We start from the raw sequence: 25,363 nt of genomic DNA on the forward strand, positions 1-25,363 counted from the left end.
AGATTAGACATAGGATAGGGAGCTGCAGTGCTCCAATCTGAAGTAGATGATGGATTATTTCATTCATGCTTTGGCCTTGCCATTGGGTTGCAGAGACTGGCAATAAGACAAAGCTGTTCCTGCAACTCTTGCACTGCTCCATGTATCCCCTTTTGCTCCAAAACTGAGATATCCTGGCATCAGTCAGGAGTTTAACTACATATAGGATTGGGTGGGAGAACTGTAGATCGATCTGAGGCAACAGAGGACAGTTACTGACCTTGCACTTGTTCTAGCTACCACTTGCAAAGAAATATTTTCTCCTATTGTACTTCATGTAGTGCTTCAATTTGACATGTGAACTGTATTATTTTCCATAGCGTCTGGCAAAAGTTAAGATTATAAATTGACTTATCTGATGACTCTCAGCTTCCCATAAAGTTACCTATTACATCATTTACGATATCTGGGAACTGATTTGTCTGATCCCAAAGACCAAAAAACCAATATACCGGCATGAAACAGATTTTAATTCCACTTTATTTTTTTTTCTTTCCAGGGAGACGCCCTTATACCATGCAGTTATTAGGATTCCAATACTGTCCACCCATGTTAGCATTCCTTGTGAAAGCAGGTGGAGGGTGTCAGGTAACAATTCATATTTGTTTATTTTCAAGGAAGGGGCTGAGATGATGCCTACCTGGACTTCCCTGCCTGTGATGGGCCTATATAGTGAGGTGGCCACTCAATCAGGTAAAAATCTCCTCCAGTGATACACAAAGATTCTCTGGCCACCAGGGAAAAAGCCATATCGATCTTTGGCAGTGACAACAGGTTAAATGTTGACTGGTGCACACACACAGAGATCACCTGAATTAACAACTTAACCACAGCCCACTACCTCAAGGACAATGAGTAACTAGGGGCAGAGCTTCAAGGAGCTCCCAGAGTTACCTGTACACCAATCCAGGTAAGATACCAGCACCAGTTAATACCATAGCAATTCCAATGTTTTTAAAACTCATTCCATGCTGCAGCCTTGTCTTTCTTCTGTTCTGATGATCAGGATTTTTACTGCCATGTATGTAAACAAGGTAATGAATATTAAAATATGAATATTAGGGCATTGCAGTATGTGCATAAAATCTCCAGATTCCTGAACCTTCAGCCTTCACAAATATGTGCATGTGCAATAAGTATCTAAACTTTCTGAAAATTCGGTCTTTAACAATTATCATTGCAGAGGAATACAGGAAATAATAAATAGCCTTTGTGAGTAACAAAAAGCCAGAACAAACAATATATAACTATGCCACACATAAGAGATATAATCAACAATATCCTATAGGCCAGAATGTGACAAAACAGTAAAGGTTCTATCTCCAGAGTTCAGTTTGTTTCTAGACAACACCCATTTAGCAGATGGAACTTGCAGCAAAACAATACTACATCATTTGCATGGGGAATGGTAAAAACATGATGCTCATAATATAGCACTTTTTGTCTTCAAAGCACTGCACAAAACCATATGATGCAGCTGAGGAAAATAAATAAATATTTTAGAGCTTTATTCATTTCACAACTAAGAAAATTTTAATAAAGCAAAGATTCAGTGTTTGCTGTAGTTTCCTGAACAAAATACGTTTATGTCTGATGTGCGCTGTAAGATTGTGTATTTAATTTGGCCAAATGAATGGTATAGAAGATTAGGTTTGTATCTAATTAATCTTTACACGATTTTCAAAATACAGGGATAAAATTACTACATCTATTTCTTTTTTATTTTATCAGTTTAATAATGCATGGCAAATGTGATTTGTAAGAAAACAAAGATACTGTGCTAACTGCTGTAATTATCTTAAACAGAAATAATGTAGCATGACAATTTAAAAAAAAAAAACAGTACTAGTGCTATTTGTCAGGAACAATGGGATTGAGTCCCCTCATCTAACATAGCGCTAGTCAGTTCAGCCTTCAGGCAGGTTAATGAGCCCAGCTGGTTTATAGCAGAATGGCCTGATTGGCTGAAAGAAGCCAAAAGGCTGAAAGAAGCCAACAGGTCTCCATTTAAGCTAAGCAGCAGTTCCCTGGCTACTCAACATTTATGCCCACAGCTGTGACTGTGATATGCCCCTTGCTCCTGCCTTGTATTCAGCCTTCTTCCTGCCCTACTCCAATCAAGCCCTGCTCCCTTCCTCACTTGTGACCTTGACTCTGACCATTGGCTCCAGTTACTGACTTCTGACTCCAGCTCTGTCCTGTGACTCTGGCTCCCTGCTCCTGTCCCTGGCTTTAACCACTAGATAAGACTGCCCACATTCTGGTCCTGACACTGTTGATCATCAATTGTATGGGACAATAAAATATAGCCACTGTGGATAATCAAGTGCATTATTTGGTCTACATGTTTTATTGTAATGCGGCAAATAAAAGCGTAAGCCATTATATGTTGAACTGAAATGTATCTTGTCCTCAAGTTATTAGGCTTCCCTAATAATAATAATAGGTACAATCAAATGCAAAGGAAAAGATATGAAATATCAATCAGACAGCAAGGAGAAATTCTGAGGTACAACATATGGGGTATATTTAAAAAAATTAGATTTGGTGCAAAATGAAATGGCTTAGCTGTGTAGGCTTAGCTGCGTAGGCTCAGCTGCCTAATAGGGTTGGCAGGAGAAAGCACATCACACCTGGGTGCTCGCTATTGGCTTACTGTTCACTTCAGGAAGCAAATGCATAAAGCCACATGTAGTTTGGGTTCAAGCTATTTAAGAGACCATCTCCCTCCCTTCTCCCCATGCACTACTAGAACAGTTCAGGTCAGCTGATGAACTCTTGCTAATAATACTTATATTTGAATATTGAGTATTCTCAATGAATTCCTATCTAGAACTCCTTCCCACTGCTGTAACAGAGTTTGTGTTTATTAGTTCTCAAGGACTGTTGAAAATATCATCTATTTATTCATGTCTCTTCATAAGATTGGTTGGTAGGAATGGTTTTAAGGAAAGCTCTGATTTTTGACTGGGGATGTTGCCTCTTAGTTTATATTTTTTTTATGTATCAATGTCAGCAACAGTATATTTCAAATGCCTACATTTTCTTCTCATCTTCTGCTTTTACTGTTCTATATTTCACCTGTATAGTATAGATCTACAAGCCAAATCAATGCCCACTCCAGTGATATTAACCTAAAGTGACATACAGCTTCCTTTTCAAATGCTTTTCCTTCACGTGGATCTCAAAGGGGTTCAGCTCCAAATATCTTATTCAGACGTTTTGGTATAGTTGCCATCTTCATACACTATTACAGTATTTGACTTTAGAACAGTTCATCAAATTATTGTGGATAATAACAGAATGCAACACTATGATTAAATAAAAGCTCTGTGTAAACTCAAAAGCTTCCGTCTCACACAAACAACAGTTGGTCCAGTGGAAGATATCACCTCACACACCTTGTCACACTATGGTTAAGTGATACACATCATATATGAAACAGCTGTAATCTCATCTTTGTACAGTGTGTTTTTCACCATGATATAAGTACATACAAGGCCAGCTGAATGCAAACTTTCTTAACCCACATAATTCTTAAAGTGTAACAAAACTGGGACCCAAACAATTTGGTCTCTATCAGTCTCACTAAGGCCCATTTTATTGCACTCCAATGAATTATCTCCTTTCTGCTTCCCTTCCCCCTGCCCCCACTTTTTTTCCTTCATCTTTGTTCATGTCATCCTTTTCCCTGTCAATCCTTTTCTTTCTTTTCAACTATTTTGAACAGCTTCAGTAGAAGGAATGAAAAATTTCGTACCCAATAATTTTCTGTTAGCAGCTTCTCTTCTCATTTGTAACTGATGGGTTAATGCCCCCCACCTTTAGAATTTGGCGGCAGCTTAATATTGTTAATAGAGTCTCCAGGACTAAGCCCCACCCTTATGTTCAAGCCAACAGAAGAGTTCTTCCAAAGCTGTAGAAACACTCCAGCAATAAATTATTTGCATTAGGACAACTTGATATAATGCATTAATTAACCTCAAGAGAATTATATGTTTAAGTCTTCCTTGAGAGAAAATTTTCAATTTGTATTCTGGTCATTTAGAAGACTACCAGGGTGGGCTGAATGAGGAGAGAAGCTGCTAACACAAAGAAAATTATCAGATAAGGAATTTCTCATTCTGTTTGCACAGCTTCTCTCCTCATTCATCACTAATGGGAAGGAGTGAGCAGTGAATCAAAGAGGTGTGCATGGATGTGGGGAGGATAAGCCTATGCATGACACCAGCAATTCTAGCCATTGAGGTAATTGGCTGCATGACCATTGCCAGGAAATGACTGATGCAATGAAGTATTGGATCTTGCAAATATTTACTATGAAGGTAAAATTATGGCCAGGAACTTGTTCGCTTTGACCCGTCTGAGAAATTTTTTGTGTTAGGTTCAAAAGCTCGTCTTGATTTTCAAGAATTGGTGGGTATGAATCCTTTCCATCAACCATCCAGTCACAAATTGGTCTGTTTCTCTGTACAGGGCACTGATTGGGATGTTGTCCATGCATAGATATAGAAGCATAACTTGCGACTTGTGCCTTGCTGAGACTACTGCTATGTATTTAAGACTCTGGGTGAGGAGGGTGCATCAGGAAGAAGAGTTTTGTACAGGAATTGTGAGCTCTTGTTGATGGTTATAAATTAGCCATCAACAAAGCTCTGGAACAGCCTTCCAAGGGGAGCAGTGGGGGCAAAAAATTGAACTGGCTTCAAGACTTAGCTTGATAAATTTATGGAAGGGGTGGTATGATGGTACTACCTACGGTGGCAGGTAACCCACAGGCAACTGCCAGTAGCAAAAGTTCCAAATGGCCGGTGATGGGACACTAGATGGGGAGGGCTCTGAGTTACTATAACAACTTAGCTGGGGAAGGCTCAGACATCTACCTCTGATTATCTCACAGTAACTCTCTCTGAACTCTCTAGATACATAATATTTCTAGCAATAGACAGATTATATCTCATTTCTCATGCCCAGTCTCAGCCCTATGTATTAAATTTTTATCAGATATCAGACCCTGTAGGAAGTTACTGGAAATGAGGCGGTATGATCAAGTGGACCATGGTAATAACTGATTTGTCCTGATATATTTTTAAAACTTTAAATTATGTTTTAAAACTACCTGACTACTATGTAGTGCATTCCTCCTCCCCTTCCCCCCAGCCCTCCCAGCCAAAGCACCATTCTTTCCTCTGGGATGGCCAATGAAGGGCACCCTCTAGAAAAGTGCTAATAATCATCCACTGATTAGCCAGATATATTAGCAGTCATGGTAATACAAAATCTTATCCTTCCTCCCTCTTCATTTGTGATGCAGCCTATATCTCCTGGAAAAACTTTAGATATCACCAACCTGAGAACAAAGATCATGAGCGTTAAATTCGGCAGAAAATGCAGACATTTTGTAAGCTCTATTTGTGAGCTCTCTCATGCTGCTGTTATAGACATTTTGCAACATACCTTACTACTGCAAGACACCCTTCATATCCCCTCCTAATTTACCTACCTCAGAAAATTAAATTTTCACATTCAGTTTTCTTGTAAGAAAAAAAATCTAATCAAAATACAATTGAGCAGTCCTTAATTTTACTTCCAAATATCAAGCCAATCTTCCTTAACCTCTTAAGTGACTTTTTTTCTTTAGATTATTTGTGACGATGACATTTTAATTTTCATCTTTACAAAAAGAATGGTAGTATGCACATTGTGCTGTATATCTACCGAGCAATCGGAGTGCCCCTTCATGGGACAATGTACATGCTGCACATTGTGAATCTTTTAATGTGGAATTTGATGTGGTTCCATGCTTCACCTGAAGAATCAAGGCGCTATTTGATTTGTCTTTTATTCCTGTTACTCACTGAGTTTTGAACATCTAAGCACTATCTGAAAAGTGTTACAGTGTTTAATATAGACACACACATTTATTCTTCTGTTTTTATTGTAGGGATAATTGAAACAGGAAATTTAACAATTGACCTAAATATATCCACTGCACCAAGCCTGCCAAACCTTTGACATCAGCAGGCCAATTTATATATAACCACTTGAAAAATGCATGTTTGTCTTTTTTACACATGCTATTTGGCAAGCTCTTGGCAGATTACCCATAACAAGCAGGTCACTTATCTTAAAACAAAGATTATCACTGCCTTCTGAAAGCCAGAAATGAGGTGATTCAGGATAGAGATCAGAATCTTAATGCCTTGGTTTGCTACAAGTTCCCTAATGGACAAAATGCAGGCTAATTAAAGCACATGGAAAGGAAGCACATCTCTATCAGTCTAGCAATTCCAGGTATGGGATTTATTATGCAAAAAGCAATCTTTCATCATTTATACTACCAGAACATGGGAGCAGAAACACACAAATCTGGTGAATACCAACCACCAGTGCCAATGGATTAATACATGCTCTTTAACCTGAATAAAACCATCATAATGTCAAAGACATACTCATTGAAAATAAGGTTTTATGCTTATACATCTGCCCAATACAAACACCTGCAATCCATATGAAGAAATGTTTTTGAAGGTCAGAAACCATTGGTTCATTTGAGATCAATAAGAGAACCTCCATCAATGGCACCAGCAGCAGCACATTCTGCTACACCCTGAGATATTCAACTATAAATTGAAACCTTGTGAATTAGAGACTGACATTTTACTGAGATTATACATGTCTACACTACCACTTATGTTGACAAAATTTATGTCACTCAGAAATGTGAAAAAACGTCCCCCTGCGCAACATAAGTTTTGCAGCGTAAGTGGTAGTGTGCACAGTGCTATGTCGGTGGGAGAAGCTCCTGCCAACATAACTACTGCCGCTCATTTAAGGTAGTTTAATTATGTCGACGGGAGAGCTCTCTCGTGTCAGCATAGAGTGGCTATTTGAGCGATCTTACAGCAGCACAGCTGCATCATTTGCAGCTGTGCCACTGTAAGGTCTCTAGTATAGACACAGCCTTTGAGTATAGTTACCCACGAATTCCTCACACAATCCTCAGTCTCTAGTAGCTGTTTTGGTTGCACAAGAAGCTGTTCATCTAAGTTTACTGTAAACGGCAATATTTCACAATAGCAAGTTGACAATGTCTGTAGGAGGCAGAATAATGAAAGTGATTGTTAATAGCAACAGAAGGGAATTAAATCACATGTCTGAACAAAAACTGGAAACGGTTCTCTTCTGAGGTATTTCAGTATCCACTCACTTCTCTTTATCTCTATCCATAACACTGTGTTCTCCTGCAGAAGACTTGCTTTTCATGGAGATTCTTCAAAATGATCAACTATTTCCTTAACTTGATAGGCTGCTTGTTTCCTGAGGAGTCCCAACACAGCCAGTCTGTTCCAGTGAAGTCACAAGCCAGTCCAGGACAAATGAACACAATATTCTCTTTAGGCAATTTCTTTTTATTTTCCCTTTTACATTCAGACATCTCACTGTGAGAACCATTCACTAAACAGTGAATACCAATAAGCATTCAGGCTTTTGATTAATCCATTGTTGAAATAATCATAAGAGGAAGAAAACTTAACAGGCTGTTCTACCCATATTTAAAATTTTCTTCCAAACTCAGAGCTTTCCTCAATGCCCAAATGGAAGGAAAGGTGTATTCCTTAATGATGATTTATGGGAAACTTTATGCCATAATAGTGAATCCCAGACTTCAGGGGTTCTCTTTTATAAACGTTTCATGATTCACAGCAGTAGGCTCAGTGTATTTACTAGAGTAATTCAGAAAAAAAAGTTGACTTTCAGCAATATTTTAAATACTAACATCTGTATTTAGTGTTTTAAACCATTGGTTTCTATTTTACTTTTGCAATTGTTTTAACTATTTGCAGCATCTTCAGAGCTGTAAGTGGTGGGTTTTATAAATGCCTTATTACACAATGAGAACCAACACAGCTACCACGAGCACAATTCCATTTAGTTTTGAACAGAAAATGAACGTATTAGATCAGAACCTCTGGTGTGATCATAAAAATCACTGAAATTCAGAGACTCCAGAGGTCATCTGGTCCAGCCCCTTGTGCCGAGACAGGACGAAGTATACCTACACCATCCCCGATGAATATTTGTGGCAAATTTACCATGCTGATTTATGCTATGCATATCCTGGCCCTCAAGCAGCTTAAATGGCTTGAGTTAGTGTTAGCCCATCCTAATGTAAATAGTGATCCCCTGGTTGCATACTCTCAACACAGGGTGCTCTTGTACCACTCACCCTCCCTATAGCTGGTATAGCAGGAGGAAGGAGGTGTGTGGATGAAGAAAATGAGGTGTGGCTGGGAAGCTGCTGTACTACACCGATCAGCTACTGTACCTTTGATGTAGCCCTGGTGCTTATGAAAATGACAGCAGCCCCTCAAGCTACTGCAACACAGTGGGAAAAATCAGCAAAGAGCAGCAGCAGCAGAATTAGAGAATACAACATAGAATCAGATTCACAATAAGGGCATAAGTATTTCATATGTTACATCTAGTGGCTCAATCTAAATGTGCTGCTGAATACCTCCTGTGAGATACTGAGTCCCCACAATTCCCCTAGGAAAATGGAGCAACTGAGCCTGTTCAGCACTACTCAATATTAGCCCCTTGTTTTATATAACATTTCTTGAAAAGACAATTTATTTTTTGGCAATTTGATTTTTCTATTCATGATACAAGTTTGTCCACAAAGAGGCTATTAATATTATTCCTATTAAAATTAACTTTTGTTAAAAAAAGTCTACACAGGAAAAACTTAAAGAAAAATTTCCAAACTCTGATATTGTCACAGAAATACAATAGATAACCTCAATTTTTTTTAGATACAGTAGTAATGCTACCATGGTCTGAGTTACTTAACATGACTGCATCAATCCCAAAACTTTCCATGCCACTTTCAAAGAGTATTTTAAGCAAAATCTGAATTATTCTAATGTGTCTATTATTTTATAGTTTTAACATCACAAATAAATCAGCAGTACCTTGAATGTTACAATTATTAGTTTCTCTAGTTAAGTAAAGGTTTTAATACAAATGAAATTCACAGATTGTTGTGATGTATTTGAAAATAGGGTTTGTGTGCTAACTCCTGGTGAAGCGAGGGAGTACTTCAAGGGAAGATTTTGAACCTGGACACGGAGATCTTAACATGAAGAGAAAGTACTAGATGGTGGTGTTCTATATTTTGCAGGAGAGGGTATTTTAAGCATTGAGAAATACAAAGACACTTTTGGTCCAGTTTTACATAATTTTTTTGGCTTGCATCCCACTTCTAAGAAACTACACAACGTAATAATGAAAAAACAAAAAAACCTGCTTTGTCTCACATCCTAACAAAAAATAGCTTATAAACTTTCATAGTTCAAATGTAAGAGATACATAGACCTTTTATGAATCAATTCTTATATGCTTCATAAATCAAGGCTGTGATTCTTAAACATCACCCGATAATTAAATTTTATGTGCAGTACCTACCTATGTCATATGCCAGAAAGTCAGCCGAAAAGCACTTTGCACCATTACTCAGAGAAGTATCATTATGGGTGTTTCCGCCAAAAATCAGCAGAGCTCCACTTATTAAGACAGCTGAATGAAGATACTTTGCAAAACCACTCTCTTTCAAAATAGTCCTAGAAAATATAAGAATAAAATAATACATTATAATATATTAAAAGCCTATCGCTTTTATAATAGATAACAGTTATAGCTAGGGTTCCTACATAAAACACAAGAAAACCAGTAAAGTTAAGTAGGGTACCCAGTGAATATAATATAAATATGCTGATCATTTCTGAGATAATAAATTTGCTCATATCATAATAATGGTTTCTAATTCAATTTAAAAAATCAAAATCATAACATACATTTTCTTATTTTACCAACTGATTTATCTAAAAAATTAGATCACCTAATGAATTACTCAGGAAATATGCTTGCCTAAAAAAAGATTAACTTTTAACCCAACATTTCTATTAGCATGTGCACACGTAATTTTTTGGCTAGAGAAAGAACAGTTATTCTCCTTTCAGATATGTTGCATATATCCATTCTGCTAGGTGTGTGCGCATTTCATGCACTGGTGCCAGGGACCTACCTCTAGCGGCTCCCACAGAGGCAGCCATGCCTGCACTATGGTGTCGCTCATGGTGCAAGCAAAAGGTACAAAGTGCAAAGCTGCCATGCCCCCCTTTCAATTCCTTCACACCAGACTCTTAGATGAAAGACTCCAAAGTATTGGGGATGGAGGGTGTGTCATGTAATGGACATGTGTAGAGCCCCGCATGGGGGGGCGCAGCATGCTCGGGGCAGGCAGCAGGTCGGAGTCAGGGCTGTCCAGCACCCGCTCGCTGTGCTGCTGCCTGTCCAGCATCTTGGGCTCCTCGGACAGCACCAGCCTCTCTACCATAGCCCGGCCCAGCAGCACTGGCTGCGCTCCCAGTCCCAGGCCTGCCCCTGCCATGGGGATTGGAGCGGCAGGGCCCTGTCACCCCACCCCTTCACCCCACTGTGACGCAACATGCACTGCTGCTGTCGTGTGCCGTCGCTCGTGAGCCCCTGGGAAGCAGCACGTGATGCAATGCCCCTTCCCCCCACACCCTGCCGTGCCACCCCTTCTCCTCTGAATCTCCCTGTGCTGCCCCTTACCCCCAGTTCCCGCCCTCGCACTGCCTCTTCCCTGCAAGTCACCCCCGCATCCCCCATTGCTAGCCCTTGTGAGACCGCCTGCTGCTGCAGGTGCGGATGCAGATACAGGTAAAAGACAGCTAGCAGATCGCTGGTTGGATCATGGGTTGATCTTGGCAAATGCGGATCCACATTTTTGTATCCGCACAGGGCTCTAGACATATACAATATAGCTCAAAGAACAACAGTTACAAAAGAGGAGTGACCACTCTTTCTTCTTTTAGTGATTGAATATTTCCATTAGACTAGGTGACTCCAAAGTAGTTTTCAGGAAGGTGAGGCTAGGAGTCTCATTGGAAAAGGGACTGCAAAACTGTTTTCCCTACAATAGCAAAGGCATGGACTGTGAACTACATTACTAGGGCATTACCCAGAAAGGCTGTGGATGCTGAGTGAGTTCTGGCTGAATGCACAGACTTTTCCATACGGGTGTTGTAACATGACAGTGCAGCTGGTGATCCACTTGGAGAGCCATTATGCTGTTGCAGTATGTCTCCTCATTAATTATGCATGGGAAACTAACAGTTGGGAAGAGAGCCAAAATGGCTTTGGTTCTGTCTAGATAAAAAGCCAGGGCTTGGCAAACATCCAAAGGGTGGAGCTTTTGTTTGTCTTTATGGAAATGTAGCTTTGTAAAGAAAACTGGTAAATCTTCTTTGTAAAGATGACTGGTTGAGATGAAAATCAGACTCTCCTTTGGGAAAAAACGTAGGATGTGGCCTAAGCTATACCTTGTCCTGGAAGAAAACAAACAGCGTATGGAGGTTCTGTTACTAGGACATAAAGAAAAGGAGTACTTGTGGCACCTTAGAGACTAACCAATTTATTTGAGCATGAGCTTTCGTGAGCTACAGCTCACTTCATCGGATGCATACCGTGGAAACTGCAGCAGATATTATATACACACAGAGATCATGAAACAATACCTCCTCCCACCCCACTGTCCTGCTGGTAATAGCTTATCTAAAGTGATCATCAAGTTGGGCCATTTCCAGCACAAATCCAGGTTTTCTCACCCTCCACCCCCCTCCTACACACAAACTCACTCTCCTGCTGGTAATAGCTCATCCAAAGTGACCACTCTCCCTACAATGTGCATGGTAATCAAGGTGGGCCATGTCCAGCACAAAATCAGGCTCTCTCACCCCCCCTTCCCCCCCCCCGGGGGGCGGGCACACACACACACAAACTCACTCTCCTGCTGGCAATAGCTCATCCAAACTGACCACTCTCCAAGTTTAAATCCAAGTTTAACCAGAACGTCGGGGGGGGGGGGGTAGGAAAAAACAAGGGGAAATAGGCTACCTTGCATAATGACTTAGCCACTCCCAGTCTCTATTTAAGCCTAAATTAATAGTATCCAATTTGCAAATGAATTCCAATTCAGCAGTTTCTCGCTGGAGTCTGGATTTGAAGTTTTTTTGTTTTAAGATAGCGATCTTCATGTCTGTGATTGCGTGACCAGAGAGATTGAAGTGTTCTCCGACTGGTTTATGAATACTATAATTCTTGACATCTGATTTGTGTCCATTTATTTTTTTACGTAGAGACTGTCCAGTTTGACCAATGTAAATGGCAGAGGGGCATTGCTGGCACATAATGGCATATATCACATTGGTGGATGTGCAGGTGAACGAGCCTCTGATAGTGTGGCTGATGTTATTCGGCCCTATGATGGTGTCCCCTGAATAGATATGTGGGCACAGTTGGCAACGGGCTTTGTTGCAAGGATAAGTTCCTGGGTTAGTGGTTCTGTTGTGTGGTATGTGGTTGTTAGTGAGTATTTGCTTCAGGTTGCGGGGCTGTCTGTAGGCAAGGACTGGCCTGTCTCCCAAGATTTGAGAGAGTGTTGGGTCATGCTTCAGGATAGGTTGTAGATCCTTAATAATGCGCTGGAGGGGTTTTAGTTGGGGGCTGAAGGTGACGGCTAGTGGCGTTCTGTTATTTTCTTTGTTAGGCCTGTCCTGTAGTAGGTAACTTCTGGGAACTCTTCTGGCTCTATCAATCTGTTTCTTCACTTCCGCAGGTGGGTATTGTAGTTGTAAGAAAGCTTGACAGAGATCTTGTAGGTGTTTGTCTCTGTCTGAGGGGTTGGAGCAAATGCAGTTTTATTGCAGAGCTTGGCTGTAGACGATGGATCATGTGGTGTGGTCAGGGTGAAAGCTGGAGGCATGTAGGTAGGAATAGCGGTCAGTAGGTTTCCGGTATAGGGTGGTGTTTATGTGACCATTGTTTATTATTATTGGATGAGCTATTACCAGCAGGAGAGTGAGTTTGTGTGTAGGGGAGTGGAGGGTGAGAAAACCTGGATTTGTGCTGGAAATGGCCCAACTTGATGATCACTTTAGATAAGCTATTACCAGCAGGACAGTGGGGTGGGAGGAGGTATTGTTTCATGATCTCTGTGTGTATATAATATCTGCTGCAGTTTCCACGGTATGCATCCGATGAAGTGAGCTGTAGCTCACGAAAGCTCATGCTCAAATAAATTGGTTAGTCTCTAAGGTGCCACAAGCACTCCTTTTCTTTTTGCGAATACAGACTAACACGGCTGTTACTCTGAAACCTGTTACTAGGACATGCAGTTCTCCTACTCTCCTCGTGCTGTGATGGTTACCAAAAAGCTACCTTTGCTAAAAAGTGTAACCCCAAACAGGAAGCTAATGAACCCTATAAGTACTGAGAACTAAAGGGGAACCCCATAAGTACTGAGAACTAAATTCAAATCCCCATGTGCAGCAGGGTCGCTAATGGGTGGAATCATCCCATCTAGGTCTTTTGAGAACCTGTAGTCATTGGTTTAGAGAAAAACAGTCCTCCCCATGATATGGAAGTGAAACACTGAAATTGCAGCCAGGTGCACCCTGATGGAGCTGACAGTCAAACCTGACTCTTTCAGGTGTCACAAATAGTCCAAGTTTTTTGAAGCATAGTCTGCATAGGCCAAGGACAATCCATGTTTAATTGCCCAGATAGAAAATTGCTTCCGCTTACTAAAGCGAATAGCCATTGTGGATAGGTTCCTACTATTAAGTGAGACATTTCATAACAAAGTGCCTCCTCAGGGTCTAGCCACTGAGGAACGAGGCCATGAAGTTGATGGTTTGGGTGTAACACCCAACTGTGATCATGCGATATCAGGTTCTTGAGTGGAGGCTGGGGAAGAGGTTTCTTGACTGACAGCTTGCAGAGGTCTGAATACCACAGTTGTCATGCCCAGGGTGCCACAATGAGTATCATTTTGTCTTGGTCCTGCTTCACCTTGAGGATGGCCTTGGAAATAAGTGGTATTGGGAAAAGGGGATAGGAGTCGAGCAGGTCCTTGCCGCAAGGGAAAAGAAACACCCCTGAGATAGACCCTGGGCTGTGGCCTGCCCTCAGACAGAACTGGGAGCAGTTCTGATGGGTTGTGATTAAGTCCACAGTTAGGATTCCTCCTATTTGAACCACTGATCTTAGAATAAGTGTGTTTGGGGACCACTCATGATGCAAGGTGAAGAATTTGCTTAATCTGTCTACTATGACATTGTGAACCCCCACAGGTGTGATGCTACAAGTGACAAGGAATTTTATATGCAGAAGTTCCGCAGCCTGACTGCCTCCTGGCAGAGGCTCTTTGATGTGGCTTTCCCCCCTGCTTATTAATGCACAACACTGATGTGGTGTTATTGGCAAGTATTTGGACAGCTCTGTTGTGTAAATGGGTAGGAACTGGTGACCCTGTATGGAGTTTGCCCGTAGCTCTAGAATGTTATGTGCAGTCCCATCTCTTGATTGGACCACAAGCTTTGAGCTTGCCAAAATCCCAGATGGTCTCCCCACCCCATAACTGAAGCATCTATTACTCAAGTCATGGAAAGAAAAGGCAGGGAGAAGAAGTCTCCTGCAGACGTTGTTGTGGCTCATCCACCAATCCAGTGAGGATAAGATTTTGCCAGGGATGCATACCAGTCCATCCAGGTGATGTATCTGAAGGCAGTACACCGACCTGAATCATGACTGTATCCCTCTGAGATGAAGTCTGGCATTTGGGTTCATGTAATTGCATGCCACCATACGCTCCAGGAGCTTGAGGCAATTTCTCACTGATGTCTGAGGGGCACACAGAAGTCTTGGATGGCTAGGAGTCTTACTGGCGGGAGAAAGGCCCTGCCTAGGATTGAATCCAGAACTGCACCGATAAATTCTATTCTCTGGAGGGGTGCTATGGTCAATTTCTATCTGTTAATTCCAAACCTATGCATTAAGCAGCTAGAGTGTTTCATTAATGTATTTCTCCACCCCATGAAGGGAGCAGCTCCACAGAAGCCAATCACCCTGGTACGGGTACATCTGGGCATCCAGTGGTGGAGGCATGGAGCCACCACTGCCATGCATTTCATGAAAACCCTCAATGAAGATGATAGGCCAGAGGGTATAACTGTAAACTGGTCCCCTCTTGCTATGAACATGAGAAATTTCCTGTGGCCAGGGTGAATGGCTTTATGCATGGAAATATGCGTCCTTTGAGTCTAGGGCAGCATACCAATCTCCTGGATCTAATGAAGGGGTAATAGTTGCTAGGGAACATGCAGAACCAAAACTTCTTGATTTATTTATTAGGTACCAAAGGTCCAGAATAAGCCTGAGATCCCCTTTTGCTCTGGGTATTAGGAAGTACTGATTCAGAGGGGTACTTTGGTGTTTCCCGAGAATGTAGATTCCACTCTTCTTGCCTCAAAACTGATTTGAGAGAAGAGTCCCTGAAAAGGGACAGGGAAGGTGGGAAAGACAGGAATTGGAGGGTATATCCCAATTCCACCAAGCTTAGCACCCAATTGTTGGAGGTGATGGACTGCCACACACTTAGAAAATGTGACAGCGTGGTCTCATGGGGACTGAGGGGAAGCTTGTAAGATCTGGTATAGTTTACATATTGTCCTTGAGGAAGAAGTCAAATAGGCTGTTAAGAGGCATGCAACTGCCTGGATGAGGAAGCAGTGGATGTGGGTGGGGGGTGAAACTTTGTTCTCTTCCCAGCTGATCTAGAGAGACCCAGGGATTTCAACACTGCCCTTTTAAATGTATGCAGTGCCTTATCCATTTCAAGGAAAATAAATCACAGCCCTTGAAGGGGAGATCTTCAGTGGTTTGTTAGACTTTGGCAAGAATTCGCAAAGCCTGGAGCCATGTATATGGTGCATGGTTACGGCTATTGCCATGACTTTGGCAGCTGAGTCCACTGCAACCAAAGAAGCATGTAGAGCAGACCTTGTGACTGTATAACCTTCCTCCAGGAGAGACTGACACTGAGCCTTGAAGTCCTCAGGAAGTTTTATTAAGGAATTTCAAGATGGCATCCCAATATGAATATTCACAACAGATCGACAGAGCCTGATAGCTTGCTTTGCACCATTTTAATCCCTCTGCTGAATATATTTTTCAGCCAAAGAGGTCCAACTTTTTTTTGCATCCTTATCCTTACGAGGCACTTTTGCTCTGTCTTGGAAGTTTATTTTATTTTCTGCTGCCACCACTCGAGAGGATGGTGTGGCATTTTGATAAAACTGCTCATACACCTGAGAGGGAATCTGGGACTTGTGCTCTGTGAGCTTTTTCATTGGCATGAAAGATGTTGGAGCTTGCTATAAAGTTTAATAGACTTACAGGCTGCATAGCTGCTTCATTTATAAGAAGAGAAACTTTCTATGACCTAGCTGGGTGTAAAATGTCTGATCTTGTGAGGATTTTCTTTCACAAGCTGTATTTATATAGCCATCCTTCTCAGGAGTGCCTGGTAGGCCTTAAAGTCATTCAGTACCAGAGAAGATGATTTCAGTATCAGGGCCTCATCTGTTTAGGAAGATGACATATTCAAAGGGGGGGTTGGGGCTGGTTGAGAAATGCAGTTGCATAAGGCCTGTCTGAAGCCAACAACGGACAATCCTGAGCCTTGGCCCCTCAGTGAAGGCTGATATTGGAGTCAAGCAGCCTACCAGTACTGTAACAAGGAAACTTTGCCCGTGGGGATATATTTCAGTAGTGTAGCAATTGGCTGGTACCGACATCCAATGGTCTATCAGTTTCGGGTGGCAGTATTCCTTCCTCTGGGACTAGCTTCTGTAGTGCAGTGGAGATGATAATCTAGAATCCAGAGGCATCCCTCATGGTATCCAGTAGAGACAGTGATGGGGCTGGCACGGTAACAGAGGCCAAGTGTGCTTAGACTCAGCCCTTCAGTCTCTCAATCTTCTCTTGTCAAGACAACTCCTATGAGAGCAACAATGATTCCTAGAGGATGCCCTGGATTCCTGTACTGGGAGACATAGGAGAGGAGAAGGAGTACTCCCCAGACCAGGAATGCAAGGTATCAGAGATAGCATTATTGGAGATTGGGAGTGAGAGTACCAATGATTTAGATAATAGCATAGAGAGTACACTTATAAAGTTTGCAGACAATACTAAGCTGGGGAGTGTTGCAAGTGCTTTGGAGGATAGGATTAAAATTCAAATGATCTGGACAAACTGGAGACATGGTCTGAAGTAGATAGGATGAAATTCAATAAGGACAAATGCAAAGTACTCCACTTAGGAAGGAACAATCAGGTGTACACATACAAAATTGGAAATGACTGCCTAGGAAGGAGTACTGCAGAAAGGAATCTGGGGATCATAGTGAATCACAAGCTAAATATGAGTCAACAGTGTAATGCTATTGCAAAAAAAAGCAATCATCATTCTGGGATATATTATCAGTAGTATTCTAAGCAAGACACGAGAAGTAATTCTTCCTCTCTACTCCGCGCTGATTAGGCCTCATCTGGGAAACTGTGTCCAGTTGTGGGTGCCACATTTCAGGAAAGATGTGGATAAATTGGAGAAAGTGCAGAGAAGAGCAACAAAAATGATTACAGGTCTAGAAAACATGACCTATGAGAGAAGTTTGAAAAAATTGGGTCTGTGTAGTCTGGAGAAGAGAAGACTCAGAGGGGACATGATAACAGTTTTCAAGTACATAAAAGGTTGTTACAAGAAGGAGGGAGAAAATTTGTTCTTCTTAACCTCTGAGGAAAGGACTAGAAGCAATGGGCTTAAATTGCAGCAAGGGCGGTTTAGGTTGGACATTAGGAAAAAATTCCTAACTGTCAAAGTGGTTAAGCACTGGAATAAATTGCCTTCGGAGGTTGTGGAATCTCCGTCATTGGAGATTTTTAGGAGCAGGTTGGACAAACACCTGTCAGGGATGGTCTAGATAATACTTAGTCCTTCTTTGAGTGCAGGGGACTGGACTAGATGACGTCTCAAGGTCCCTTCCAGTTCTATGATTCTATGATAACAGTCATATCAAAGGCTTCCTGGCTATCAGCACCATGCACTGAGGCACAGCACTTACTGCTGGTCTCTGAGCTGGCTTCATAATCAATGGCTGCTGTACCAGACCTGAAGATGCTGGTACCATAGCAGACCCAAACACTGAAGGCAACACATGCACTTCATGAGGCAGCTCCAGCAAGACACTATCAGTCTGAGCAGCTGGTGAGGGCAGTACCAACAGGCTCATGAGATCTTTCTCAGCTCTGTCGGCCTGTGGTATCAAGACAGGCCTTTGTTCTGCTGTGATCAAGGGTGACCACTCTAGTGCCTTCTCTAGGAAAAGCAGCAGCCCTCAACAGTCCTGGCTTGTGAAACAGAGTCAATGGCTCTGCCCTGATCGAACAATTATGGAGTGGTGTCACAGAGCAGCAAGCCAAAGGGCTGAGCTGTACCTTTGGAACTGGCATGGCTAGAATCCGAGGCCAAAGAGTCCTGCACTGAGGATTCTGATGATGCAGAAACCATATCTTGCTTTAGCTTTGGAGGCCAAGAGAGCTCTGAGAATTTAGGTCTCTTTGAGGAATGCCCTGGTGCAGTGTATCTCCTCCTTTCTCTGCCTTCTGGTAGGGCTGGAGGAGCATTCCTAGACAGATAGGAATCCCTCTAACAGATTGAGGCAGTAGCAATGCAGGGTAAAGGGTGACCTCCACAATGATGTAGCTGACGTGTTCTACTCTTAGCATCTTGCCCTTTTTGTCTTGGAGCCTGAGCAAAATAGACATCTGTCCTTGAGCTGACCCACACTCAAGCAGTTCAGGCAACAAGAGCGAGGGTCACTCACAGACACCAGTTTGCAACTCCCAGAACAAGGTTTGAAGCTGGGAGATATAGGCACAGGTTCCCCCAGTAGCTGGCACAGCCCAGAGTCCACTGATTTACTAATAAAAAGAATGAGGAGTACTTGTGGCACCTTTGAGACTAAAATTTATTTGGGCATAAGCTTTTGTGGGCTAAAACCCACTTCATCAGATGCATGCTTTTTCCACTGCCTGCATCCGATGAAAAGCATGCATCCGATGAAGTGGGTTTTAGCCCACAAAAGCTTATGCCCAAATAAATTTTAGTCTCTAAGGTGCCACAAGTACTCCTTGTTCTTTTTGCTGATACAAACTAACATGGCTACGACTCTGAAACCTGATTTACTAATGAGAAAGCAAGAGAGAAAGAGAAAGAAAGGCCCATTCGAAGAACATAAACTAGCAAAAAATACTAACTGGAAGTTCAGAGGAACAACTGACAGAATGTTCTGACCACTGAGCACAAACAGTAAGAAGAAATAGAAGGGTAGGTGTGGCAGCTCCATTTTTTATACCCTCAACTCAGAACAGGAGCAGCACCAGGGTCTTTTGTGGGAGCGGATAAGACCGCCAGTAAGGAATTTCCTCTACATTGCCTCCAATCCCAGGGCCCGATCCTACAAACCCTTATCCATGTAAGTAGTCAAAGAGGTTGCTTGATCAGACCTGTACAATGAATTACATTACTGTACTCTGCATAAATACATAATGAAACTGTTTTGCCATTAAACTTCACATTAACATTGCTCTGAGCTAACATTTTTTCTTTCTTTCTAATTGCATAACACAGTCTCCCTAGGGGTGCACTGATGTTTTTACCATCATTTTTACATCATTGTGAATCCCTTATGTGACAGTATGTCTCACTGCTTTGATATCATGTCAATCGACTAAAAAATTAGAGACATAATTAAACAAAGATAAAAATTATTGTGCGGAAAGATGCTGGGAGGTGGGTGTTGAACCTAAATACAGAATCTTGCCCTTCAAAAACCCTTTTTTGTAAAAATACCATAAAAGAAGACAGTAATGACTACCTGCAGTACCTAATTTTTTTTCTGTGATGCTAATAAAAGAGAATAAGTCAGCACATCCGTAAGCAAAGCCATACCTTTCAAACTGCTTCCACTTTTAGCCTCCATATTTTTTAACTAAGTGTGGGTTGCATTTGTTTTGTTATTTATAATGAATAAATTTTGCAGATAGAGCACGAAACACACACAAGTGTGTTTCGCCAACCTAAAATTAGCTTCACCTTTTAAATAATTTTGGCCTAACAACTTAATATTTTATGGCCAACATATTTTTCAATACATTATACTGCTTTTATCATTATTTATCAGTGTCCAAAATGTGCTAGATGCCTAGAGGGGTTCTCTATGTTTTGAATCTAATTACCCTGTAAGGTATCTACTATCCTGATTTTACAGGGGGGATTTCTTTATTTCTATTTACTTCTATTTTTATTAAAAGTCTTCTTGTAAGAAAACTGAATGCTTTTTCATTGTTCTCAGATCCAAGGGTTTGGGTCTGTGGTCACCTATGCAAATTGGTGAGGCTTTTTATCCAACATTTCCCAGGAAAGGGGGGGTGCAAGTGTTGGGAGGATTGTTCATTGTTCTTAAGATCCAAGGGTCTGGGTCTGTAGTCACCTAGGCAAATTGGTGAGGCTTTTTACCAAACCTGGTCCAGGAAGTGGGGTGCAAGGTTTTGGGAAGTATTTTGGGGGGAAAGATGCGTCCAAACAGCTCTTCCCCAGTAACCAGTATTAGTTTGGTGGTGGTAGCAACTTTAAATACTTACAAATAGGGTTATAAACATGAAAAAAAGCAGGAAAAGTAGTATAAGAACAAGGGTAACAATAATAAGATCACATGCTTACTCAGCTCAAAGAGGCACGTACACATCTTAATGGTCATGCTCCTTTTATTTTTCCCCACTCCCTCCCCTAATTTTTCATAGGTCAGACAGCAAAAGTTAGTTTTTAGGAGGTACCTGAATAAGGTGAGAGGTGGCTAGCAGAACAGGTTTAGGGAGGGCATGGTAAGGACGGGGTAGCGTGGGAAAAGGTGCAAATACGTCAGAGAGAAGATGATAAACCAGGTATTGTGGCTGAAATCCCCACTACTCCATTTATGTGTACCACCATATTCTTCATTCTCTGCCCTATATTCTCCAGACTGAAGGCTGATCTATATTATCTACAGCTACAAACAGACTATAATGGGCTTTCTTGTATCTGGGGATTAGCCAGAGAGATCCCTCAACCACGTCCCTTACACCAGAAGTCAAGAGTAAGGGTGGTACAAAAGGTACTACAAGGACCTATACCACCAGAAAATTCCCGTGCACTGGGAGGCTGGGTTTAAGGCTACTAGAGCAGCAGCAAAGCAGTTTTGATAGACGTATGAATCTAGTCCAATATCTTCTTTTTCATAGTTATATAATAGTATTAATTGATTTTTGGTGTGTGTCCCCACATTTAAAATCCAATAAAATATTTAAATAAAAAACACATAGAAACCTACTATTGTTATGCCACGTTTATCAACAAAATGAAATGGCCAAGATATTAAACCCTGGAAATGAGGGTACAGAATAAACTAAATTATTCTTACAGTCCATTGTTGTTTATAAACTACAGTATGGATTCGATCCTGCAAGGTGTGATCAGCCCTGGTACTGGTGATTTCAAGGCAGATGAGGGCAATTCAGTACTTGCAGCACTTGCTCACTACATAGCATTCTACACATACCAGACCTCAGTCTTAAAAACATGTCTTTTGCCAACAGTTTTGTTCTGGAAGTAGGCAATTTTGGGATGGAAAGATAGCAAAGTTCAGAATAAACGGTAAGCTAAAATGTTTTTGGGTTTTGTGCCCACTGAAACTTATGTAAGTGTTGGCTCCTGTATTCATCCTCCACATCCTCAAATTCACTTTAAAATTTTTTTAAAAAGGATCCCTGTGTTCTCCTACATATATCAGGCAGATGTTGAGAAACTAACAAGACTTGAGCTTAACTTTTACATCAATCTCAATGCTTCTCTTTGTTCCATTTCAACCTCCTGCCTTCTTTGTATGTTATCTGTTTACAGTGTAAGTGCCCTAGAGCATAAATTGCTTTGTCTTCATACCTGTATGTTACCTTCCGGGCACAATGTTGGTGCTATAAAGCTAAAAACTAACAATGATACTTCAAAAGTTGCCAATAAAAAGTCAAGTTTTACCCAAAGATACCACAATGTGGTATTCTGAAATCCAGTTACTTTACACCATAAGTGTAAGAAAATTATACAATATCTCAGAGGCCACTGTGTGGTAACTGTGGGTAAGTGTTCACTTGTAATGTGGTATAACTGCTATAAATGGATACAGAATTAAAAAGGAAAGGAAAACTTTCAAAAATATCACAAAAGATAATGTACTATATATAAATGGACAGTCAATGTTACAATTAATTCCTGAAAACAAATGTTTACTTAACCTTTCTGTCACTGCTATTCTTTGAGATGTGTTGCATAAGTCCATTACACTGAAGATGTGTGCACACCTTGTTAAATGGTGCTGGAGAGCTTTCCCTACCAGAACATTTAGGGGCAACCCTAGCCATCTCTGAGCCCTCGTGCTGCAAAGTGAGTGTATAAAGGCAGAGTCACCCCGCCCCATCTTCTCAAAGAACAACAGTTATGGAAAGGTATGTAACCATTTTTTCTTCGAGTGCTTCCATATGCTTATAACACTGTAGGTGATTCTCAAGCTGTTACCCCAGGTGGTAGAGTTCAGAGTCATCAGAAGAGGTACTGTAGGACTGCCTTATCTTTATTTACATCATCTCTTGATTGTGCAGACAGTGCACGATATCTGTTGAAAGCATGCAAAAGGAAGTTGATGTGTGGTCTCAACTACATCTTGTCACTGTACAAACCCATGTACAGTGGATCAATTACCAATGCATTCAGCTCACCTACCCCCCACAGGAGGTGATGGCCACCAGGAAGGCAACCTCCACTGACAGGTTTAAAAATGAGAGCACGATGCCAGTGGTTCAAAGAGAGGGCCCATAAGCACAAACAACAACAACAAATTCAAATCCAGGAAGGTGTTGGGTCTTTGATGGGCTATTTAGTCCCCTCGCAGATATGGTCATGATGAGGTAAGTAAAAACCATCCTGCCATGTATGACTTTTTGGGGTTCACCCAGGCCAGTAATGAGTTCAGTCACTGTCTGCCTTGTAACCCTGGGGGTCTTGTGGCTGTGCAGCTTTTACCCAGAGCTGTGACCCCAGCAGCCAGCCAACAGCCCACAAGCCTCACCCTGGCTTTGTCCAACCAGGTTACTCCTTGCAGGCTGACCTTCGTATCTCTCACTGGACCCTCACAAAGAAAGGGCTCAATCCCTCTCACTGGACCCTCACAAAGGAAGTGTTAGGTTCACTGCCTTTACAGAGACAGTATAATACGCCAACCTTTTAGCTTTCTAGAAGCACACACTTTACTGAACTTATACAGCACTGAAGATTTCTAACAAAAGCAAAACAAGTTTATTAACAAAAATGCATGGATTAAGTGATGCCAAGGTAGAAATATTTACAAACAAATACAGTGAAAACATGTATCCTAAAGTCGAAAACGTAACCTAGCAAGATACAATCTTTGTTTAAGATGATTTTTCTCACCTACAGTTAGATGACAGCAGGTCTCTGTTTACTAGTAACAGCACAGGTCCTCAAGTGGATAGTTTACAGTTTTGAATACCACATCTGTCTCAGCCAGGCTGGGGCCATAAGGATCATCCTGCCATGATCTTTATTGAGCTTGAGGATCACCCTGAAAACCAGGGTTATTGGCAGTTATGCATATAGGAACTCTTTGTTCCACAGAAACAGGAAGGCATCTGATATTAATCCTGGGCTCACCCTGGAGCAAAAACTGGAACGCTTCCTATTCTGGTGAGTCATAAACTGGTCCACAGAAAGAAACCCCCTTCGCATAACACCAAGGCTAGCAAGTTCGTGCAGAGGGACCATGTGTTATCCAGACTGAATGCTCTGCTCAGACAATCTTTGAGGCTGTTTTGGTCCCCATGCAGGTGAGACCCTTTGAGAGTAACTGAGCTCCAAATACACAAGTTCCACAGCTTGATAACCTCTTGGGAGAGGCCAACTGATATGGCTCCTCCCTGTTCCTTCACAGAAAAGTCAGCAGTGGTGTTGTCTGAACAGTCTTACTTTGAATGTGAAGTGCTGGCATACCCAGAATATTTACATCCAATTTGGCCTCATATGCAGTCCACATCCCTGAATTCAAAGGTCACTGACATACGCTCCCCACGTGAATGCTGATGTGTCCATTACTGAAGTCTTGAAAAGGAGAGAAGGGGTGAAAAAGACTCCCCTGCAGAAGTCTTAGCTCATCCTCCAGATGAGAGATAACAGAACCCTCTCTGGGATTCGCACTGGCGTGTCTAGGTGATGAATCAGAGAGGTTCAGCCCAGCATGGGGAGTGACAAATGTACGTGCTGCCATGATCCCCAAGAAACAGACAATTCCTCTCAGTGATCTCAGGGTGGTACTGAGGGATGCTGAGAAGTCCCATATAGTTGGGAACTAGCAAGCAACTAGAAAGCCCTGGAGGAGATTGAAGCCAAAACTAATTCTATTACAATTAATTCTATCCTCTGCAAGTGCACAGAAGTTGACTTTTCTAATTGTTTCACTTTAGGTCCAGGATGTTGAACAGACAGTTATTTTCTGGACAGCGACTTGCACATGATGTATGGATCATCCACAAAACAACCAGTCTTCCAGATAAGGATACACACACATTTCTTTTGCATAAGAAAGCAGCCACTACCACCATTTATTTGGTAAGTACCCTCAGAGTGGATAATTTGTCAAAAGGCAGGATAGTGAACTGGTAATGGTCACCTCCTACAACAAACCTCAGGAATCTCCTGTGGCCAGGATAGATTTCCATATGGAAGTGGGCATCCAGTAAGTTAACATGCCGTTCTCCTAGATCTAGGGAAAGGGTAACTGTAACCAGGGATACAATGCAGAACTTCAACTTCCTGATGTATTTGTTGAGGTTCTGAAGGCCCAAAATGGGTCTGAGAGCTGCTTTGGGTATCAGAAAGTATCTGGAATAAAACCTCCTGCCCTGATGAAATGAGGGCATCTCCTCTATCACTCCCAAAGAATAAAGTCTGTACTTCTTGTGTTTGCACAGACACATAAGAGGGGCCCCTGAAGCAGGAGCAGAGGGTTGGAAGTGGGGGATAGAAAGAAACTGGAAGGTATATCCCGATTCCACCATTCTTAGCACCTACTTGTCCAAGGTGGTGGACTGACAAGTCCAGAGAAAAGGTGACAACTTGTCCCAGAGAGATGGAGAAGGGTCCATAAGATACAGGTTGGATAGGATACTGTCCTCATCATCGACAATGGCTGCTTGGAGGCTTGTGGCTGCCAAGAAAAAGAGAGCAAGGAAGTAAA

The 25,363-nt window shown here is 41.7% G+C and overlaps 1 protein-coding gene across 11 annotated transcripts in view; it reads right to left on the bottom strand.

Moving 5' to 3' along the window:
• The window catches only part of ATRNL1 (attractin like 1), a 1,086,620-nt gene that overhangs the window by 870,170 nt on the left and 191,087 nt on the right, over positions 1–25,363 (bottom strand). For all 11 annotated transcript variants that reach the window (XM_073354269.2, XM_073354267.2, XM_073354264.2 and 8 more), the window contains exon 11: positions 9,508–9,662. In XM_073354269.2, coding sequence (XP_073210370.2) covers positions 9,508–9,662 — 155 coding nt within the window. The remainder of the gene's footprint in view (positions 1–9,507; positions 9,663–25,363) is intronic.

This window comes from Lepidochelys kempii, chromosome 7, assembly GCF_965140285.1.
Source record: "Lepidochelys kempii isolate rLepKem1 chromosome 7, rLepKem1.hap1, whole genome shotgun sequence".
Taxonomy (NCBI): domain Eukaryota; kingdom Metazoa; phylum Chordata; order Testudines; family Cheloniidae; genus Lepidochelys; species Lepidochelys kempii.